The 23,017-nt window shown below is 39.3% G+C and overlaps 1 protein-coding gene across 1 annotated transcript in view; it reads right to left on the reverse strand.

Annotated features, from left to right (window-relative positions):
• The window catches only part of CDH17 (cadherin 17), a 776,088-nt gene that overhangs the window by 5,057 nt on the left and 748,014 nt on the right, over positions 1 to 23,017 (reverse strand). Inside the window, exons 17-18 of the mRNA XM_044067353.1 lie at positions 19,047 to 19,163; positions 18,801 to 18,917 (exon numbers count right to left, since the gene is read on the reverse strand). Of these exons, the coding sequence (XP_043923288.1) occupies positions 18,801 to 18,917; positions 19,047 to 19,163 (234 nt within the window). The remainder of the gene's footprint in view (positions 1 to 18,800; positions 18,918 to 19,046; positions 19,164 to 23,017) is intronic.

The following is a 23,017-nucleotide window of genomic DNA, read 5'->3' on the forward strand; positions in this document are numbered from 1 at the left end:
TATGCCTGTCCTCCTTGTCTGCACTGTCATTCAAGCAAACCAAGAATTTAATTCAGGGTGCCTAGTACAGGAGGGATGATTATATATTAAAAAAAGGAGAATGAGTTAGGAAATATAGATGTGCATGGATGCTTATATTTAAATGAAAAAGAAGTTTGAATCTGCATTTAGTTTGAAAGAACTGGGAGATCCTTTTGATTTTGGACAGAGGTATATGTGAAGAGGAAAAGTATTGAAATTGGCATAGAAAATGCTTTTACCAATCATTGGAGGTAAAGAAACAAAGTTTATAGCAGCAAGAGAGAATGAAAATTATATAACTCTGTTTAACTTGAAGACTGTTTGGTTATAACGTTTCCAGTTTTATCATTCAGCCATAAATTTTCATTATGTCAACTAATATATTCCATCTCATGCAGTTTGTTAATGTCACTGTCCACTTATACAGCAATGCATTCACTCACACGATAAATGTGAAGTCACATTTCTGAATAAAATTGTGCCATGTCCATTCCAGCATTCACAATGTGGGATGTTAAGATGAGCAACTGGAAGTGTGGCACTAAATTACTGGTATTTGTGTTGCATGTATTTAATTTGCTGAACTAAGAATGGATGCACTGACTATATGTTCATTGACTGAATATAGTTTGGAAGTGGATAACATATAGATAAGGAGGTGAGCGGATATTCTGTATATCCAGGAGATAAGTTGAAAGATCTGTGCAGTGAAGTCCCTTGACCTGGGATCCACGGTCACATATGTAGTCTTTACATGATGCCATTTTCTTCAGCTCCACTTATTTCCTCTTTTTTCTTATGTGCTAGAGCCCTGTGAATTTCCCTGAACTCGTGCTTTTTCTTTCTAATCTGGAAAGAAAGACAAACGTCTCAAATGCCCCCAGAAGAATTAATGTTTCCCTCTCCACATTCCTGGCTGGCAGCAGGCAAATCATCTGCAGTCAGTAGACAATTAATGCCAACACATGCATATCCTTTCCCTGGTGCACCCAGTTATGCCATCTTTGCCAAAGGCTCTATCACTATTGTAATGAGTGAAGGAGAAATGGGACATTCTTGCCTGGTTCTTTTATTAATGCAACTCTACCCAGCCATACTATTATTTGTAAGAAACATACCTATGAAATTGCTATACAAGGCTGTATCACCTTAGTATAATCTGTCAGGAAAGGTATACTCTTTACTGCTCTCCAGAGGTAGGCCCAGTTGATTAGATTAAAAGCTATTTCAATGTCCACAAATACTGTCACTGCAGGATCTGTCTCTGGATATGGAGCCTGCTTTCGGGAGATCAGGGCTCACAGATGCTCCATTCTAGCTCTGCCTGGCACAAAGTTTACTTCTGCAGAAATAAAAAAACTGAGTAATAGTTTTTAAGCCCGTTCCCAAAGATGCAAGCATACATTTAAATGTCACTGTTACAGGGAAGATTGGAAGTAGGTGCTAATTCTAGGGTTTTAAGATATCTGTGATTATTGGCAAAGTGGATGATGAAAGGTAGAATCTTCTTCCTTGTACATCTCGATACACTTAAGTTATCTCTGGTGCAAGATCTTCACATAGTCAGTGGAAAAGAACCTAGACAGACCATTATTGATGTTCCACTTTGCTCACTCCACTATCCCAGTCAAATGCTTTAGTGGGATGAATTTGGGACATAATGATAAGACAAAGTAGAAAACAATATGTTCGCATTTCCCTATCTGATACTGAACTTTTTTGCTTCAGTGAAAGCTCTTCTTCTGTTTAGGGCTGAAGCAGCAAAGTACTGAAGGAAGCACACTCATTATGTGGCTAGCATGAAGGGCTTTCACAATTTAGTTGTTTAGTAGAAGTTCCTACTCTTTACAGCTGAATAAATGGAATATTAATGGTATGGAGGTATCCTCCATCTTTCAGTGGCCTTAAGACAAGCTCTTTCAACAGCTAGCCCTTGAGGAACCTATAGACATACTGACTTCAAAAGGCATTCACACAGTAAAGCAACCAATCTCTGTCCTTCCATCTTCTGTTTCTGCTCCACCAAGGACAGGTTGCTCTACCTAGGTTCTCTTGCCAGTGTTCACCTGAAAGTCCTTAACTCTCCTCCATTTAGATTTTATGCAGTGAAAGTAGAGTTTCCAGCTGGATTACCCTGAGAGTGGCAGACTTTATTGCTTCATTGTGCAGTGAGTTCTCATCTTTTATACCCGCCTTGTCTTGCAGGGCCTGTGTTATGTTTATAATGAACTTAAATCACTTCTTTTCTATATTGGCTGGTAACTGAAATCTTGGTGGAGTACTGGGAGCTTGTAACTTGGTTATTTCAACCCACATTTAGGCTGTGCCTTCATAGAAAGAAAAAAAACTCCTTAAGACTGTAACTTAATGTGCAAATGTAAGTAGCGGATTCTGCAAAAGGAGCACTAAAAAGACTGTTGTTCAACTCGTACTGAAGAAAAAATGTTTTTGGCATAACAGCTAATGGCTCTTAGGTTCATAGATTAGGTTCATAGGTTCATAGGTAAGTACTAGGCTATCGGCCCTGGGGCCTATACAAGCCCAGCCAAAAAGGTAACCTGGCTTTTGCCACCCAAGAAAATTATTTTCCTGTGCCACTGTCGAGCAGAGCCACAGAGGTGATCCCCAGGGTGAATTTCCTATTTCCCATCCAATCATCAAGATTTTTCTTGAAGAGTGCTAATGAGGAGCTTTGTTTGATATAGATAGGTAGTTTATTCCAGAGTATGGGAAGTCTCTGGGACAGGAATATATCCCTCCGGCATGTTCTGTTTACTGTGGTGACAAGGTTTAAGTCCCTAGAGCATGTAGCTCGGAGGGATTGGGATTTCTTTAAGTGGAGCATGTCCAACAGCTCTGGGTTTGACATAGCTTTGTATGTTAGGTAGAGATCACCTCTGAGTAGGTGATATGCTACGGAGTAAAGCTGGAGTTTTTGAGACGGTCTGCATAGGGCATCTGTTTGAGGCTGGTAATCCTCTTTGTGAGGTATTTCTGCGGCCTTTCAAGTTGTTGTAGATGTCTTGTGAGGTACATACCAAAAGGGGCGTTGTACTCTATAATGGGTCTAATGAGTGATGAGTAGAGGGGAACAATGACCTCTTTTTTTCTGGATGAGAAACCTTTTGTGATGAGGTGTGCCACATAGAAAGATTTCCTGACTACTGTGGCGATGTGATTATCAAAGGAGAGACTACTGTCCACCTGTGTACCAAGGTCTCTTATCACACTTTTGGTGTTAAAAATACTACCGCCTATGCTGTAGTTCATGGGTACAGAGTTTTTACCAAAGGGGATAACAATAAGCTTTTTGGCATTGAGCTTGAGGCCATGGCTTTGACACCAGGCATCTGTCTCAGTGAGGCCCTTTTGTAGGATGTCCACATCATTAGGAGTTTCGATTATGGCTCCTAGTTTGCAGTCATCTGCAAACTTCGTTAGCCAAAGACCTTCTGTGTTAGCCTGTACTTCAGAGAAGCAGATACCAAACAGGAGAGGACCCAGGACTGAACCCTGTGGTACTCCACTTGTCACTGGTCTGAAGTCGGATTTGGAGTCTGCTACTTTCACAGTGTGGGCACTGTCAGTGAGTCAGTTGGCAACCCATCTTGTATCATAGGGATTTATACCTAGTTTAGTGAGTTTATCTATAATTCCAGAGTGGGGGATGGTGCCAAAAGCCTTGGCAAGATCTAGATAGGCTGTGTGAACCACCTTACCCTTGTCTACGGCTTTGGGGACTGCTTCAAAGAAGTCTATCAGGTTTAGGAGACATGATCTGCCTTTTACAAACCCGAACTGGGTGGGGTCCAGTGTTTGGAGATTACCAATGTCTTTGTTTATAAGTTCCATGATGATATGTTCCATGGCCTTGCAGACCAGGCTCGTCAGGCTAATGGGGCGGTAGTTCCCAGGGTCTGTGGTGGATCCCCCCTTGTGGAGTGGGATAACCATTGCTGTGCACCATTCAACAGGCACAAAGCCAGAGGTGAGGCTATGACTGAACATGGTACTTGGGTGGGGTGCCAGTTTGTTCTGTAGTTCGTGTAGAATGCAGCCTGGGATGTTGTCTGGTCCCATGGATGCTGTGTTCTTGGCTTTGGAGAGTGTGTTTTTTACCTATGCAGCCATGATTATAGGAACTTTGCATTCTTCCGGTATAGAGATGGGGTCTTTAGGGGGTGAGAGGGGGGTAAAGTCAGCACTGAACCTATCCGCCAGGATGTTGGCAATATCAGTGGGGTCTGCATATTTAGTGCCATTGTGCTGTAACTCAGAGCAGATCTGAGTGTTGCCATTGAGATTCTTGACATAGCCATAGAATGCTTTGTGGTTGTCTTTAGAATCAGTGGCGATTTTGTTTTCGTAACTAGCTTTGGAGGATTTTATCAGGGATCGCAGCTTCTTACTGAGGCTGACCAGGGAGCTCCTCCACTCATGGGATTTTACTCTCTTTTGCAACAGTTTCTTCCTTCTGTTGTATAGTTTGTTTATGGCAGGGGACCACCAGATTGGCTTCCTTTTTTGGAGGAAGCATCTTGGTTCTGTTTGGGATAGCACAATCCATGCACTCATGTAAGTGCTTATAAAGTGCAATTGTGTAGGATTCAGTTGTCTAACTCTATTGTCCATCTGCATGGGTGTCATGTAGTTCACCACTTCTGTCTTAAGAAGCATGAAGTTGGCTTTGGAGACATTTTTACCATGGTTTCCTTAATGGGGGGTGGAAGCAGGATGTGGATATCTAGGGTAATTAGCTTATGGTCAGATCGGACCAATGAGGTGTTGACTTCAGGTGTGGAACACCGGTCACTCATGTTGGTAATGACTAGATCTAGGATACTGCTGCCCCTGGTGGGGGTGTGGATAAGTTGATCCAGGGCATTGGAGATTATGAATTCCAGAAAGCGTTGAGCGAAGGAGTTGGTACATGAGTAATTTTCCCAGTTAATGGTGGGGTAGTTGAAATCGCCCATTATTAGGGTGTTTGGTTGAACCCTAATATTTTCCAGTACATCAAGAAAAGAGGAGTGGGAATCCTGGGGCATGGTGGGTGATCTGTAGCAAGCTACAATTTGGATTGCAGTTTTGCCCAGAGTTAGTTGCACTTGGATAATCTTGGCTGCATTATGCTGAGCAACTAGCCTGGAGGTGTGGATATCCTTAATGAATATGGACACACCTACGCCTTTGGTGTTCCGGTCCAGGTTACATGGCCGAAAAGTGTGGTATGATTTATAGCCTGGTAGTGCAGGGGTGCTCTCTGGAGCCTTGAACCAGGTCTCAGTCACTGCACGGATATCAATGTTCTCCATTTTAAGGAGTGCCTCGAGTGAGTGCATTTTGAGATTTAGACTTCTAGCATTGAGTAGCATCACCCTCAGTTTTTGCTTGCCTGTTCCTGTTACGGTGGTGAATTTGTCATTTGAACCTTGCCTAAAAAAGGCACTATAGGGGTGGCAAGAACCTTAGCCAGTATCCGGAATCCCAGGGGTGACAGGTGCAGGCCATCTCTGGCAAAGCATCGTGGTCTGTCGACCATGTCATCCCAGGCAGACAGATACTGGATCCCATTAGAATGGCACCAGAAGCTTAGCCAATTGTTGAAGTCAATCATTTTGTCCTTGTACTGCGGCATCATTCTGGGTGATGGCAGAATGATACTCAGGGCAAGGGTTATACCTGCCTGGGCTACAAGATTGGAGAGCTCTTCCATGTCTCTTTTCATGTAGTCCAGGGAGGTATGTCTCAGGTCTTTCACACCAACATGGACAATGACAGAGTCATATTTGTACTTGTTGTGGAGTGACCTGAATGTGTGGGTTATGTGGCGGATCCTGGCACCCAACAGGCAGCTGATAGTAAACTTCTCCTTGTTTAGCCTGGTGAGTGGGACATCAGTGTGCTTGAGTATAGAGTCACCTATGACTAGTGTGTTGGGGAAGTTGTTTTGCCTTATTGGCTGTGGTTGAGTGGCATATTGAGTCTGCGGGCTATGTGTTATTTGGGTTGTGTTGGGGGGGTGGAGGTTGCTTGCATTTCTGGTTTGGAGGTCACTCTTGTTTAGACAGATTATTACTGAGAGCCTCCGAGAATGTTTTTGTCTTTCTATGTGTGGATTTTGGTGGTGTAGATTTAGTGAGACTATGTGATGAGCATGGTGTGGTGCAAGTGTTTACCTTCTCCTCTTGACTGTCAAGTTTAGTCTTGATTGGAGAGAGCTTTACCTCCAGTTTGGCTAGATAAGTGCATCTCTCACAGGTTGTAGTGTTGGGTGGTAAGAAGAGAGGGTTTTCTGTGTACATGAGGCAATTTCTACATTGCCCCAAGATGCCCAGATTCATCAGATAGAAAGGAGAGAACACTGGGAGCTGACCCTTGGACATGCCTGAATAAAAAATTATTTTCCTCTAGATAAGTGAGGAAAGTGAGTACAAGAGCTGTTTTTCTTTAAGCAAGTGAGGAAAGTAAGTACCAAAACTGTTTTCCTCTAGGTAATGAAGAAGGTTGAGTGCTGTAGTAATTAGTAGGTTATTTAGTGCTTACAAGTTCTGAACAAGTGCTGATCACGAATAAGCAAATTCAAGTGCTAAAACTAAGAATCTGTATCTGGACTAAACTAGTTACAGGAAAGGAGGGAAACAAGTGCAAATGTGGGCTTTTAAATCAGAAAGTTGAAAGAGATGGAAAAACTGCCCAAACGGCCAGTAACTACAATTTCTGTGCCAGAACCACTCCTTATGTGGTAGATATGTTACCTAGTGCTTACCACTCCCACTTATAAGCTAGAAGGCTTCCCTCCAACACAGAAAGCTTGGGGGGGCTCAGAAGCTTGCATGCAGTCCTGGATACAGCAAATCTGAATCTGGACTACACTAGTTACAGGAAAGGTATATATTTTCTTTTTAATATATATATATATATATATATATATATATATATATATATATATATATAGATATATACAGAAAAGTAGCTAAAACAGCAGTAAAACTATTCAAATGCAGTGTAAGCTAGCACACTTGAGTATGTAGCAATGTTAGACGAAACAGTTTAAAAAATGCAATTAAATTAAAAATGACTAAAAACAAGTGTAGAAGGAGTCTATTAGGTAGAATGAGGTAAAGAGATGGGACTGTGGGGAGTGTCCCAGATCAAATCTACAGTGGGGGCGGGCAACTGCAAAAGCCTTCATATTTAAACAACGAGACAGGAATAGGGAGGGTGGGTATGGGAAAACCAACACATTTAGCAGAGATCGGAAAAACTATACAGTGAAGCAAAAATAACAGTGCACAACTCTAAAGTCAGCCAGCAATTATATAAAATTAGTAAAACAACAATTACTAGTACACAACTCTGAAGTGCCAGAAAAATATACTCAGCTCTGTATATCTCCAGATAGTTTGAAGAGCACTCTGTCAGGACACAGGAAGGCTCCAGCAATGATATGCATTAGTACTAGACTAATATACTCAGCTCTGTATATCTCCAGATAGTTTGAAGAGCACTCTGTCAGGAGACAGGAAGGCTCCAACAATGATATGCATTAGTACTAGACTAATTGCCCTTGGGAGCCATTTTAAGTCTAGCCAGTTACCCCACATGAGAATCAAACACTACACCTTGTGTCTGTAAGGTAAACACCTTAACCATTATGCCAACCTCCCACTTTTCTGAGACTCAGACTGGATGGTGGTTGGATATATCTATGTTCATTATATAGTTAGTTAGGTATGAGTGCACACAGAAACCTGATTAAGCAGAAAATTACATACATCTTAGTCCTGGAAGAAGTACATTCCAAGCAAAGGAAAGGGAATTTGGTCCTTGAAAAGGAATAGGACTTCTCATCTTGATCGAAAGACAAGCCCACTATCTTTTAAGAATTTGTAATGTGTTGTATCAGAATGAGAAGTGACCGCTTGTCTTCAATGAGCTTTCAGTCATCCTACAGATATTAACATTCTGTTTGGTTTGATGGATATTCTCCAGGCATTCAAAAGCCCCCCCCCTGATGGGACCAGATGAGTAGTGCTTTATTAAGATACTAGTGGGTCACAAAGGCCTGGCATCAGTGTCAAAACAGTCATGACCAGTATCTCGGGGTTTAACATACGTAGGTCATTCAAGATGGATTGTCATCCAGTAAGTATGTGCCACAATGGATAATGATAAAGGATACATGACAATGAAAGAATGAAATGTAATTCAGTACAAATAACAAGTAAATACTAAATAAATGTGCTAATCAGGCATTCTGTTAAAATGCATAATTTAAACTTTGAATTGTACTACTATGTTTCATAAAAGGAAGCAAACTATTCCTTTTGTTCTGGGCTTGCATTACTAAAACAATAACAGACACATTTTGAAAATGATCTGAAAGCCCTGATAGCGAATTAAATCTCAATATTTCATTTTATCTCATTTCATTTATTTGTTTATACTTGAAAATCTGGGGTCTATATTACGTTATCGAAAACCGAAGTCAGTGAACACCTGTTCACTGACCAGTAAACAGCGAACTGTCATTTCTGCAAATGGCCACTACAGCAAATTTTTTCCTAGAGGAAAATAAATGCTTGGCCATTGTTGTAAATTTGCCCATTTTCCCACTGTAATGCGATCTTGGAGTTGGTAGATTTATTTATGGGAGTGTGTGGGGGCAAAGCCCTCCACTTTGACAGGTTTAGAATACTGTATTGTTTCTGGATAACCAAGCAATTTTTCTCCCCTAGTAAAAAATTCAATGTAGTGACCATTTGCAGAAATGACAGTTTGCTGTTTAGTGGTCTGTGAGCAGATGTTTGCTAATTTGGGTTTTCAGTGTCGTAATTTCGACCTGGAAAGCTGTAGTCAATACTTTTTTAACAAAATATCAAATTTCAAAACAGTATTACAAAACACCATTATAATGACAAGAAGATGCAGAAAGATTTCAATGTTTATCTAAAGTTTATCCAAGAAAAATTAAAAAAAGCATCACAACACACATTCTGAATTGTTTTACTGTTTCTAGAAATCATTGATCTAATTAACTTGGCATTGGTAAGATATGTCACTTCCCAAGTATGAGATGTTAGATAACCTAGTATTTCTCTCTTTTGTGTTTTCTTCAAATGTTTAGGGTTTCTAGAACCTTGACAATAATTGACCTCATTCCTGTCATTGTATGATTAACGTTACTACTTTTAGCAGCTGCTATGTACCCAGCATTGCTTCCTTCTGCAGTTTATATACAGTTGTATGTATTGGTAACATATAAGTAAGCCTAAAAATGATTTTTTATTACTCCTGTTGCTCCTGCTACAATTGCAAATGTCTAGGCATTTCTCTTAGTAATCAAAATAAAGCCATATTTCCAAGTGTAAATTATATCATATCACGGAAAGCAGGCATCATATTGTTTATATATAAAAAATAGTGAGATGTAAAATAAAGTAAAACAGTAATACAACCCAGTGTAGAATGATATCTAGCCTGTAATGTGCTCACAACTAACCTGAAAATGCAGCATAGCTATAAAGACTGTAGATCAATTTAGACAGTAGCAAAGTTCACAGTCACTTAGTATTCCTAACAGGTGATACATCAAACTACCTAATCCTGTAGATCAGATTGTGTTATATACCTTTAAGAAGCTTTGCAGTGAGTCAGCATATGCATGTAAGTAATGAACACATGCAAGCAAGAGTGCCATTGTGAGTGAGCAGCCAGAGTGAGAGAATGCAAGTATGTAGTCAATCAGTTGGTTAGATAATTTAAGTTCAATGTTCTTGCTATCTATCCTGATGTATTTGTATACAATAAACTACTTAAACAAACACCCAAGCCTCAATGTCTTCTTAATGCACATACAAAAAGTGACATGGTGTCAGAATGGGATACAGAGTTACAGCCATGAGGCAACCAGTTAAAGTTGGAAGAATATACAGCAGATAATCATCCCTACTGCTCAAACGACTTGCAAAACAGGTCAGAAACAAATTCCAGGTACTAAAACTTGCTTAAATGATTTCTTTTGCTTCTTCTTCTTCTTCCGGCTTATCCTGGTTAGGGGACACCACAATGAACAACGGTCCCCAGAATGATTGGCAGTGGAATTTTACAGTGTCTATTTGTCAGCCTGGTGCCCAACCTTCCACAGAAGGCACACACATGCACACATTCACACCAAGGGCCAATTTTGAGTGTCCAATCCTCCTATACCATGTCTTTGGGGTATGGGAGGAAATCGGAGCACCTGGAGGAAACCCATGCGACCATAGGAAGGACATGCAGACTCCACACAAAAGGCACCTCAGCTGAAAATAGAACCAGAGAACCTCTTGCTGTGAGGTGGCAGTGCTAACTGCAACTGTCACATATTGATAAAAATATTTAAAATAATTATAAAAATGTTTGAAACAATATCTGAATCACATAAAATGTGCAGAAAAGGGAAAACAACCACATTTTTTCGCTATGTACTACTTTTTCGTATTAACTAAAACTATTCAAAATATCCGGTGTGCAAAGTGTTTGCAAGTGTGTGCAGTATTACATTGCAGTTATTTCACAAAGTACAATTATTTCAAATAATATTTCACAAAGTGCAGTTATTTCAAGGTATATTTCACAGAGTACAGTCTTTTGAAGAGTTTATTGTGCATTTGAATATTATTGCAAGTACCTGGTGTGTGTGTGTGTGTGTGTGTGTGTGTGTGTGTGTGTGTGTGTGTGTGTGTGTGTATGTGTCTTTGTACACAATTACAATGGCCATTTTGCACTGTGTTTTACTATAATCTGTGAGCATGGCAGAAGGATTTTGCAGACCCACACCACTTGTGTTTAATAACAATATTGCAGAAAATTGGATAGTGTTTGAGCAGGAATACAGTATTTTCATACAGGCTGCTTTTTCTGACAAAGACACACATACAAAAGCATTTATTCTGCTTAATTTAGCCAGGTCAGAGGCCATTGAAAGAGACCATTCATTTGTGTATGCACCTGCTATGTTTGCAGGGGAGGGGGGAGACTGCCATATAGTGGTACCGGCTGAAACAAGGGAAGACACAGAGTGCTTAAAATGTAAATTTAGAGAAATGTGTAACTCCCATATGAATATTACAATGGAGAGGCACTTATTTTACACAAGGGATCAAAAGCCTGGTGAAACTTTTGCAGCATGTATAACTGACTTGAGAAATAAGGCTAAAATATGCAGATCTGGTGATTTGAGAGAGGAATTGATAAAAGACAGGCTTGTGTGTGGTATTAATAATGACACGGTGAGAAAGATTTTGCTTCGAGACAGTGATTTAATGTTGAATAAAGCCATTGAGATTTTTCAGATATAAGAGCTTACAGAAAAGTACACAATAATGCTTACAAATGAGAATAGCTGTAGAAGGCACAATGACAAACCTCATGTTGATAGTATGCAGCAAGTGGTTAAAAGAAACAGGCCCAAGCATATGACAGCTACTGCAGGTCCTGTAACAGTCCCTGGGAAACCCCGAGTCTTTCTAGTAAATTCCAGAGCATGCTCAGTGAAGCATAAGGGTGAGTCGCAAAATTAAAAGGATTTGTGGTTACCTCCAATTCTAATACTGACTATAAATCAATGAAGTTAGCTACAGTACCAAATTTTATTGCCAACTGTCATAATTGTGGTAGAAATCATGAGCTCAAAAGAGAAAAGTGCTTAGGTTTTGGTCAGCAGTGACATTCTTTTAATAAGTGGAATCATTTCAAAAGGTTTTGTAAATCAAATAAGGCACATTATTTTATTAAGAGAGGGCATTCCAAGAGGCAGTCGATCAATTAGAAAGATGCGGCACTACTTTTTATGTTGATTGTGTGCCTGTGTTTAGTGAAACAGTTAATGCAGTATATTTGTGGTCAAAGAATGAAATATTTTGTACTGTCTGGATTAAATGGAGTCCTATAGAGCTCAAAGTAGATACTGGCTCAAAGTGCAATGTTATATTAGCAGAAATTATTGCTAGGACAAAAGCTACAAAACAACTTGAATTAACAAAGTGTGGAAAGCTTGTTGCTTATGGTGGTGAAGAGATTCAAACCGAAGGTCAGTTGTGCTTTCTCATTACTCTGCTGGGAACAGCTATGACTTGCAATTTTTCATAGTCAAGAAACATATGCAGTCATTATTAGGTCACAGGAACAGTATGAAAATGGGACTGCTTTCATTTAATAAAGAAGTTAATCATGTAAGCCTGAATGACAACAGCTCAAATTTCATCCAAACTATTTCTTCTGAGTATGCTAATATTTTTGTAGACAAACTAAGCAAACTACCAGTTGTTTAGTCCATGAAGTTAGATCCAGAGGTCAGCTCAGTTATCAGACCTGCATGGAAAGTTCTAGTAGCTATGCAGAACAGAGTCAAAGCTGAGCTAGACAGAATGGTGCAGCTAGGAGCAATTTGTCCAGTAGATGAACCTACTGAATGGGTATCCTCCATGGTAGTAACTCATAAAAAAAGCTCAGATTATATCAGAATATGTATTGATCCAAGACATCTGAACAAAACATTAAAATGACATCATCATCCAATGCATCAAAGAGGTTGCTGCTCTCATGGCAAATGCCACTGCTTTTTTCTGTCTTAGATGCTATGAGTTCATTTTAGCAAATTTTGCTTGACCGAAAATCTTCATTGTTAACCACATTCTTTATGCCATTTGGAAGATACAGATTTCTGAGAATGCCATTTGGGATAAATTCTGCCAGTGAAGTTTTTCAGTGTGTAATGGAGCAAATTTTTTTCTGGCTATCCATGTACTATTCTAGTAAGAGGCAATGGTTCATAGGTTCATAGGTGCGTACTAGGCTAATTTGCCTGGAACCTTTACAAGCCTAGCTCATAGGATTACCCTGGCATTGTGAAGTCAAACATGACAGCAACCTCAAGAAAGTTCTGGAAAGAGCATGTGAAGTGAATCTTAAGCTGAACTGTCAGAAGTGCAAATTCAGGCTATGAGAAGTTACTTATGCTGGTCAGCTGTTTACCAGTTCAGGCTTACGACCACGACCAGATCCTTCCAAGATCCTTCCAAGCAAACAGTAATTCTCAAGATGCCAGCTGCAAGACAATGTCCAAGCTCTACAATGTTTTCTTGGTATGGCCAACTATCTAGGTAAGTTCATTCCGGATTTAAGCCAACTTTCAGCACCATTATGAGAGCTGACACACAAAGATGTAATTTCTTCATGGTCAGAACAACACCAAAGACTATTTGATGTCCTGAAGCAGAAAATTGCTAACCCACCACCTCTCAGCTACTATGATGTTCACAAACCAGTAACTCGTTCCTGTGATGCTTCTAAGTTTGGTCTAGGTTCAGTCATTCTTCAAGAGGGTAGATCAGTAGCCTATGCACTGAGAACTCTTACCCAGACTGAGATGCAATATGCCCAGATTGAGAAAGGGCTATTAGCATTTGTGTTTGCATGTTCAAAGTTTCATGATTATATTTAGGGTCATTGGTTGGCCTATCCAGATTGAAATTGATCACCAACCTATAGTTACTATTTTGAGAAAGCCTATGCATACAGCTCCAGCTAGATTGCAATGCATGTTGCTCAAATTGCAGAAGTACAATTTCAGTCTTGTTTGCACAAAAAGCAGACTACTTTATCTTGCTGATACCTTATCCAGATTGTCCAGAAAAAACACAGAACAGCATAACAGTGAGCAACTTGATTTTGAGGTCATGGAAGTGAGAAATTTTTCTTCCACACATCTTGACAAGATCAAAACTCACACAGCTTCAGATCCAATTTCCCAGAAGCTAAGCCTCTTTATCATTCGAGAATGGCCTTCAAATCAATCTTGTTTACCAGTAGAAGTGCAACCATATTTTCCATACAGAGATGAGATTTTGTCAGACAATGGTATCATCATGAAAGGTTCTAAAGTGATTGTTCCAAAATTCTTGCAACAAGAGTATATTAAGATTTTGCATCGTGGCCACCCAGTAACTGATTCTATCAAAAGAAGGTCGAGAAGTCTAATATTTTGGCATTCTATGTCAAGAGATATTGAGAAAGTACTTTCATGTTGTTCAGTATGTAATAGTAGAAAGCTGCATCAACCAAGAGAACCACTTCAGTTAAGCCAGATTCCAGAACTACCTTGGTCGACAGTAGCCACAGATATCTTTGAGTGGAATGGTCAGCATTACTTGGTGTTGGTAGACTCATTCAAGTGGGTTCAAAATTGACCTACTTCCCAACCTAACTTCCAGTGCTGGCATTACTAAGTTGAAATTACATGTTTCTGTCCATGGTAGTCCACACAGGGTTATTTATGACAATGGTGCACAGTTTACAAGTCAGCAGTTCAAGAAATTTGAAGAAGGGTGGGACTTTGTTCATATTACAAGTAGTTCTGAATACCCCCAGTAAAACAGCCTGGCTGAATGTGCAGTTCAAAGTGCAAAACAGCTGTTATAGAAATCAAGACGTGACAATACCAATGTTTTTCTAAACTTGTTAAATCTCAGAAACATTCCTCATGATAAACATCTTGGTTCACCTGCCCAGAGACTTATGTCAAGACAAACCAGAACCATATTACCATTCAGCAGTAATTTATTGGTTCCATGTCCTAAGAACAACAAAGCAGTAAAAGGCGAGATGTTGAAAATGTGTTTGTCCCAGAAGTCTTACTATGATGAAACCAGCAAACATCTCAGTTCATTGAAAAAAGGGGAGATAGTAAGAATGCAGACCTCAAAAGGTTTTGATCACATAGGATTTGTGAAATGTTTGTCAAGAGCCAAGATTGAGTTTTGGGGAATCACAAGGAGTGGAATTCAGATGCAATTGGAAGCATTTGTTACCAGTGTCCGAACCAGTGTTATAGCAACTTGCCTTGACAGAAAACTCTAGTCTTCAAAGTGACTTGTCCAATGTTCCTATTCCAGTGGACAATCCGTCAGCAATAACTGTTCCTGAGAAAATCCCTGAAACTCCTCAAGCAGAACATTCCCCAGTAACTGTACCTGTTGCTAAACTCAGTCCTATTATGTCACAATATCAGGTCGCATCTTGAATCCTACTTCCAGATACACGGCAACCTAGATATGACTGTTGTTTTTCTTTATTAGTGTCTGTATAATTGCATGTCTATTCAAATGTCATTGTTTATATGAGACAGCTCAGTAAAGAGGGAGGCTGTAGATGAGAGTGTGTGATATACCTTTAAGAAGCTTTCCAGTGAGTCAACACATTTGTGTAAGTACTGAGCACTTGCAAGCAAGAGTGCCATTTTGAGTGAGCAGCCAGAGTGTGAGCATGCAAGTCTGTAGTTAGTCAGTTAGTCAGTTAGTTAGATAGTTCACGTTCAATGTTCGTGAAATCCATCCTGATGTATTTGTATAAAATAAACTACTTAAATAAACACCCAAACCTCAGTGTCTTCTTAATGCACATAAGAAGATCGACAAGCTGATAATATATTCAAATCAAGAGTTAATATATAATAAGACCAGGTAGACTCAATGGAGATGTGGGACACAGCGCAAACCAAGGAAGGATCCCTAAGAAAGGCCATAATTTGAGATTTCAGAATATTAATCTTTAGATTGTATTTAGTGCCCCACAAATGAACTGAGAAACAATTCTGTTGCAAAAAACTGCTTAGGGGAGGCAGCTTATGTACTGTGGCATACTAATTTAATATACTCCTCAAATTGGGAATAGAGTGCCAAGTGCCTGAGAGTGTCCATGTCAACTGGAATAAATAAAGGGCTCAAGACTGACTATTACAGTACACCTTGACCTGAATTTGAGTAAGATTGTACCCCATTAAAACTTGTCACATTCTTACTACCTGTAAGACCATATTCATTTCATTGTGAAATCTCCCTCAAGTAAAGTCATAACATTAGCATATCTGGCTGAATCAAGTGCATTTGAGAACTCAAGGCAAACAGCTGTGGATGATTTTCCAACTTTGTGTGCCCTATGCATTGCTTCTCAAACAGTTGTTAATGCTGTAGTTGTTGAATATTCCTGAAATCTTTCAACAAAACTGAGTGTCAATTTGATTGATCAAAGATAAAAATAAATAAGTCAGATTCAGCTAGTAGAAAAACTTAAGGGCTCTACTAAGCATTCTCTGCTACAGAGCTGTGGATGCTTCAGAACCATTTAGCACTAAATGCTAATAAGACTAAACTGATGTTATTTTCCCCCTCCAGAAGCATTACCCTAGATAAACACTCTTTCCTTATTACCAGCAAAGATAACACTTCTCTTGAAACTGTCTCCACTGCCAAACTCTTAGGTATCCTAATTGATGACCAACTAAAGTTTGACAACCATTTGCAGGCAAATATAAAAAAAACTCAAAAAAATTAGGCATGCTTTACCGCCATTACCAATTTATCTCTCCCCCCACCAGGCTCACTCTTGCTAACACTTACCTAACCCCATCCCTACTATATGGAGCCTCTATCCTTACCAACCTGCACTCCTCCCTCAAATCTAAACTCTCCTCCGTAATTATAAGATCGCAAGATTCGCAGCTGGCCACAGATCCAACACCCATCACTGTACCTCCCTACACCAACTGAAATGGCTTGAACTCCCCAATTATCTCATCTATACACAACTCATCCAAGCACATAAACTTATATTTAACCCTTCTCTCTGCCCCTCCCTTATCTCAACCTTTAAAATGCCTCTTCCTAACAGATGCCTACGATCCAACCAACAAAATCTAATTGAACTGCATAAACCCTCCTGCCCACCTGGCAAACATCTTCTTTCCTTCTGCCTTGCACACCACTGGAACTCCCTCCCACCTCTCATCCGTACCACCAGTAGCCTCTGTATCTTTAAATCTCTTCTCCACTCTCACCTAACATCACTGTGGGAATGCTCCCACCAACAGTCTATCTTTAAATCTGTTTTCCACTCTCACCTGACATCACTGCGGGAATGCTCTTGCTCTCATCCTACATAATATCTCTATCTATAATCCCTTCCTACCTCAAACACTTCTGCTGACACCTTCTTGGTAACTGTCTCTCTTTATTCCTCCTTAATACATTTATATGGGGTACTTTGCACTACCTTTTACAACTGGAACAAACTCAATTATTAACACTGTGATTCTTTTTCTACCCTGACATTTGACTATTGCTAAAACTGTGATACTTTTCTACTCTGACATTTAACACTGGGATACTGCATCTACCCTGTTATTGATCATTGTTAAAACTCTGATACTTTATCTACTCTGACATTTTATTTTCTAAATTCTCTTAACCTCTGCATCAGTATCTAGTAGATTCACAGTTATGTCTTCTTAGTACTCTGTGTAACTTAGAATTATTTTTAATATTTTTTGTAATACTGTTATTATAACTAGTTGTATTTTTTGTAATACTGTTATTATAACTAGTTGAATCTTTGGAGCTTTTCTCCCCAGGACTCCATTGAAAACGGACTCCTCAAGGCCCAATGGACCACCCTGGTAAACAAACTGCAAATAAATAAATAAATAAAATACTATTATTCTTTAACGTAATATGTCTGACGTGGTTGAAAATTAATGCAATAACCAACATTACGGTCAACAATGTCACAGAAGTAACAGTGATGCTACATAAACATGCAGGTTAAAAAAACAAGTTTTATGGAAGTTCCCTGAGAAGGCTGCAAATCCTACATCTACCTCCGAGATTCTAAATGTGACTAATCTGAGGTCATCTCCCTGGAGTAAACAAGTATTTTGCCACCAAGGTTCAGCAACCTTGAGCTTAATATAGCAATAATGTTCATTGCAGTCCACATAAAGAAAGTTTTAGCAAGAGTAACTACGGGTTATGCTTCTAAATATGTAGAAATGAGGAAATACCCCTGCACAGTAATGGCTGTGGTACTGTCCTCTTCTTTCCTTCTTCAAGGCCTGCTGTACAAAACACACATTAAGTGATACTGGGATGTAGTTTAAGACATATAGCAATTGACGTGATGTATAATTCATGAAATTGCTGCATCATTTTCGAACATTCTCATAACATGAAGTACCACTGTAAGGAAAGCAAAAAGCCCTTCTGTAGAATTACCATTCAACAGTTTATGCTGTATTACCACTGCATGTATTGCTGCTGGAAATGTACCTTTAACACAGTTTTTACTAAGATTTACCTTTAACAAATGTGTTAACATGCTCTAACTCATGTTGAGCAATTCTGAGTTAATGGAAGATTAAATAATGACACACAATTTACAGTCTTCTGCAAACTTAAGTAACCTTAAGTCAGAAGTGTTGGCCCGGAGGTCTTCTACTCCTTCTTACAAGTGTGAGATAGAATAATGAGAGTCCCAAACTTTCACCATAAGGTACGAGTCAGACGAGATAACAGTGAAATCCCAAACTTGCTGTTACATTTTCACATCCTCATACCCCTGCTACCTGTAAATACTAGCTCTGAGGTCACTGCACTTCAAAGTGGGGGGGGGGCCCTGAGATATACAGTCTATGAGTTAGTATATATTACCCCATTTGTACTTCTAGTTCAACTGATCTGAGAATCACAGTCATGGTCCACAAACATTCATGAAGCACCTCATTTACACCACTACATTCATTTATAAGTAAACTGTCTTTTTTTGTGGAATTCGTGAAACTATGGATGTGCATTTCTACCTGAAAGTGTAAGTACAAGAAATTTCATAATAAAAATTAATAAAATTAACAAGTATTTCTAAACCTCATCAGAGTTGAGAATGATAAATGAAGTATCACATACCAATAACAAGCAATGTTCCAAGAAGTATTCCAACTGCCATTCCTACAGATGGCTTTCCCACATTGGTCTTGGCATCAGTATCACAGCTATACTTATTTGAGCACTTGCAAACACTCACTGTGGAAAAAAAATAATGTAATACAATATTTGTCATTTTTTAGATAAGTACTGTAAATGCATGTGTATACATGCTTATGTGCATGTAAGTAGCACTTATGTTTTCTTACATATTTAAAAATACTGTACCTTGGATATTGTAAGTTTCTTCCCTGGGAAAATTGCCATTATCCTTTATTTTTATTGGAATGCTGTACTGGTTTTCTACAAATTTAGTGTGCTTCATGGAAAGCATGGCATGTGTGCCTGCAAAAAAAATGAAGACTTTTAGGATGAGATCAGATTTTTTGCAAGTACTTTCATTACAAATAAAATATCATTATGTGCTGCTTTGAAAGGCTTTGGTTACATCAGGCCTCAAAAGTGAGTTCATCAGACTTAGTGCTATTGGATTCTCACATTGAATGGCTAAGTACATTTCCAGCCAGTGCTTTATAGTATCTAGTTTGGTTAAGGTTCACACAAAGGGACTCTGTGTTTGGTCTAATCAGGATTAATAAATGAAAACTCTTTTCCATGGCTTGTATATGCATTTCATCTGCTATGAATGAAATCATATGAATGAATCAGTGGTTTACCAATTTCTGTATGAATGGCAGTCCTTACTGACTGTATCAAACTCCACAGGAAGTAATATTTTTTGGTGCAGTACTAAGTATCCCATTTAAGATACATTCACAGTCTGTATTCTTATTGGTCCTGCTGATGAGTGTAATCACATGGCTTAGACCATAATGCTGCACTAATGGGTGACTACTTTTACTACTGTGTGGTTTCCAGTTGGTATTAATATTACCCATAATGCTGGCATGTGTAGGGACATTTTATGAGACCCGATAGTTGGATTTATCAGGATGCCTTATAAATAGCATGAAACATAGCCTATCAGGACCACTGTAGTCACTATTAAACCATAGCCATCAGATAGGACTTCTGCCACGCGAAAGGAAAAATACAATGATCATCCTTATGCCCAAAAGTGGGCCATCAACAGACTTTTGAAACTACAGACCCAGAAGTCTGACTAGTCTGATATGCAAAGCCATGGAAGGAGTTATCATGGAAATGATCAGTGTTGGCAAAGGAAACTGCCAAACTTTAGATCCAGACCAGTCTGGTTTCATCAAGGACAGATCATGCCTACTCATCCTGGTGGACTTCATTGAGATAGTCACCAGGACAACGGATGACAGCAAAATGGTGCATACTGCTTAATTTGACCTGGCTAAGGTATCTGACACAATGACCCACTCAGACATGGTAAACAAGCTCACATAATTAACCATAAATGCTTATGTTACAATCTAGATAGCCAGTTGGCTCTCAGATAAAATCCAGTAGTTAAGGGGTCTATATCACCATTTCAAATGGTGAAAGCTCTGAATGGTGTTTAATCGAACTCAACAGTTTGAAATCCGTAAACAGCGAACTCACGGAACACCGATTTTTTTTCCCAGGGAAAAGAATACTCTGCTCCATGGAAAAAAAATTAGCAACTTTAAACACAAAAGTGGGGGGCTGTGCCCCCCACACTCCCTACTTAAATATACCAAATCTGAGATTGCACCACAGTGGAGGAAATAGCAAAGCCCCAAAGATGGCCCACCGATTTTTTTCCCAGGGAAAAAAAACGGTGTTCTGTGAATTTGCTGTTTACGGATTTTGAACTGTTGAGTTTGATTAAACAGCGTTCGGAGTTTTCACAATTTGAAATGGTGACATAGACTCTAGTTAAGATAGGGGAGACCACATCCATAAAGAGGCCAGTCACTACTGGAGCCCCTCCAGGCTCTGTGTTGTGCCTGCTCCTTTTTGGCATCTACTTCTTGGAAGTCAAGGGCTGGCCAAGTTTGTTGACTCTTGCAAACTGGGAGTAGACATAGCATCGCCTCAAGACACAAACATCCTACAGGAAGGACTAAGACACACACAAATGTCTGGAGCTTACTCCACTACTTAAATCTCAGTTTCAAGAAATGCATAATAGCACCCTTTAAGAAGACAGTCACTTCATGAAACTACCTCCATGACAACACACCCTTAAGAGTTGACCTAGTAGTCAGATTAGAGGACATATGTAGATAGCAACCTGGCCTTTAACCAACATGTGAATAAGGTTGTAAGGAAATCATTCTATGTTGCTCAACTGATAATCAAAGGTACCAGACCAAGGAAGTCATCTTCTTACTGTACTCAGCTCTCATCAGACCCATCGTCGAGTATAATGCCCCTTTCGGTATGTACCAAATCCAGCACATACAGCTACTGGTGCACCCACAGAGGCTCCCCAAAAATTAATACAGTGACATAACAACATGTCATATGTAGATTGCCTCAAAGCCCTATTCCTACACTTTGTATCCTATACATTGTTGAGAGGCTATCTATGGCTGGCATACAAAGCATTCTTGGACCCTGCTCTAATGAACCTTTACATATCTACAAAATGAATAGTATCAGACCTACTCAATGTAGGAACTTAAACCTTGGATGGATAACTGGAAATTCACTCCTGGACTAGCACCTATGTAGTTTTTAAATCATGCTCCTTAAAAAAATACTATGCCACAGAAACTTGTCAGAATGTAAAATAAATAAAGAAAGAAATATGTTTGGGATACATGTTTAGGCTTATAAAGACCCCTATGAATCGAGGAATTATGGAAATATGGATATACAATATCAAACGTCTGGATACACCATATCATTATCACACCACTGGAATTATATTCCATATGTTTTTCTCACCTTCTCAGAATCAGGGACAAAGCCAAAATTAATGGGGGATAAAGGCTCAAAATCAGGAACAATTTTTAAATATTACTCTAATCCACTTAAACAGTTGAAAGAATAACATGTTTTGCATCAACAGGCATTTTCTGAATGATAAGAAGTATGAACATCTAATGCCTGGCATTATTGACAAACATCAACAATGAGAACATAATTCTAGGTGACATGAACATAAACTGGACATCCATTCAAGCCCCAACAAACTCCATAAATATACATCTCTATAATTTTACTCAGCTAATCAAATCCACAACTAAACCCTCCAGAGACTACTCCTCTGGTAGCACCCTAGATTGGATCTTAGTCTCTCACTCTCATTATATCTCTGATAGTGGTAGTCTTCCCAATCTACTTAGTAATCACCTCCCCACTTTCACCCAATGCCTTTCCTCCCCCATACAAGTATCACATAACTATATAGCCATACGTTCCCTGAAAAAATTTGATCCCAATACCTTCTCAAACTCACTAAAAGCCACAAACTGGAGCCCTCTAAAAAGTCTCCCCTTGGAAAATGCCATCTCTTACATCAACACAATATTTATAGATACCTTTGCCCCTTTCCAAACAAAGAGAATTAAAAGTAAAACTGACGCTTGGTTAACTAAGAATACACTAGCCTCCATGTGCCTCCAAATCAAAGCCTAGAAAAGATACCAAAAAAATAAAACTCCTATCATCCTTAATGAATACAAAACACTTCAGAACAAAATCAAAAAGCTGATTAGAGCAGACCGCAAAGTTTACTTCTCCATACTTCAATCAAGCTACAAAACAAATCCTAAAAAATTCTGCAACAGTATCTCCTCTCTCATCACTCCTGGCAGAAAAGAAAACCCTGTCTCGATCCAAATGCCTCTGACATAGATCTTATCACCCAATTTAACTCTTTCTTTATCGAATCCATAACCAAATTAACATCATCCTTCACTAATAAACCTGCATCCTGTTCTCCACCATCCCCTACCCCTTCTTCGTCAAGAACCCTCACCCCCAAATCCCTTCCTTTCTCTATAAAACCCATCCCCTTAACTACTATAAAAAAACTCCTGCACAACCTGAAACCATGTTCCAATGCTCCCGACAACAGTCCCTCCTACTTTTTAAAGATTGCTGCAGACGCCATCACCCTCCCCATTTGCATTCTAATAAATCGATCAATTCAAGAAGGCTATGTACCCAAACTTTGGAAAAAGGCCTTTATTATCCCCCTTTGCAAAAGTGGTAACAATAACAGTATTCCAAATTTTCGACCTATTGCCATCCTATCCCCCATCTCTAAACTTCTTGAAAAATGTATTCATCTA

The sequence above is a fragment of the Protopterus annectens genome, chromosome 3.part1, assembly GCF_019279795.1.
Source record: "Protopterus annectens isolate FY-2018-M chromosome 3.part1, PAN1.0, whole genome shotgun sequence".
Taxonomy (NCBI): domain Eukaryota; kingdom Metazoa; phylum Chordata; order Ceratodontiformes; family Protopteridae; genus Protopterus; species Protopterus annectens.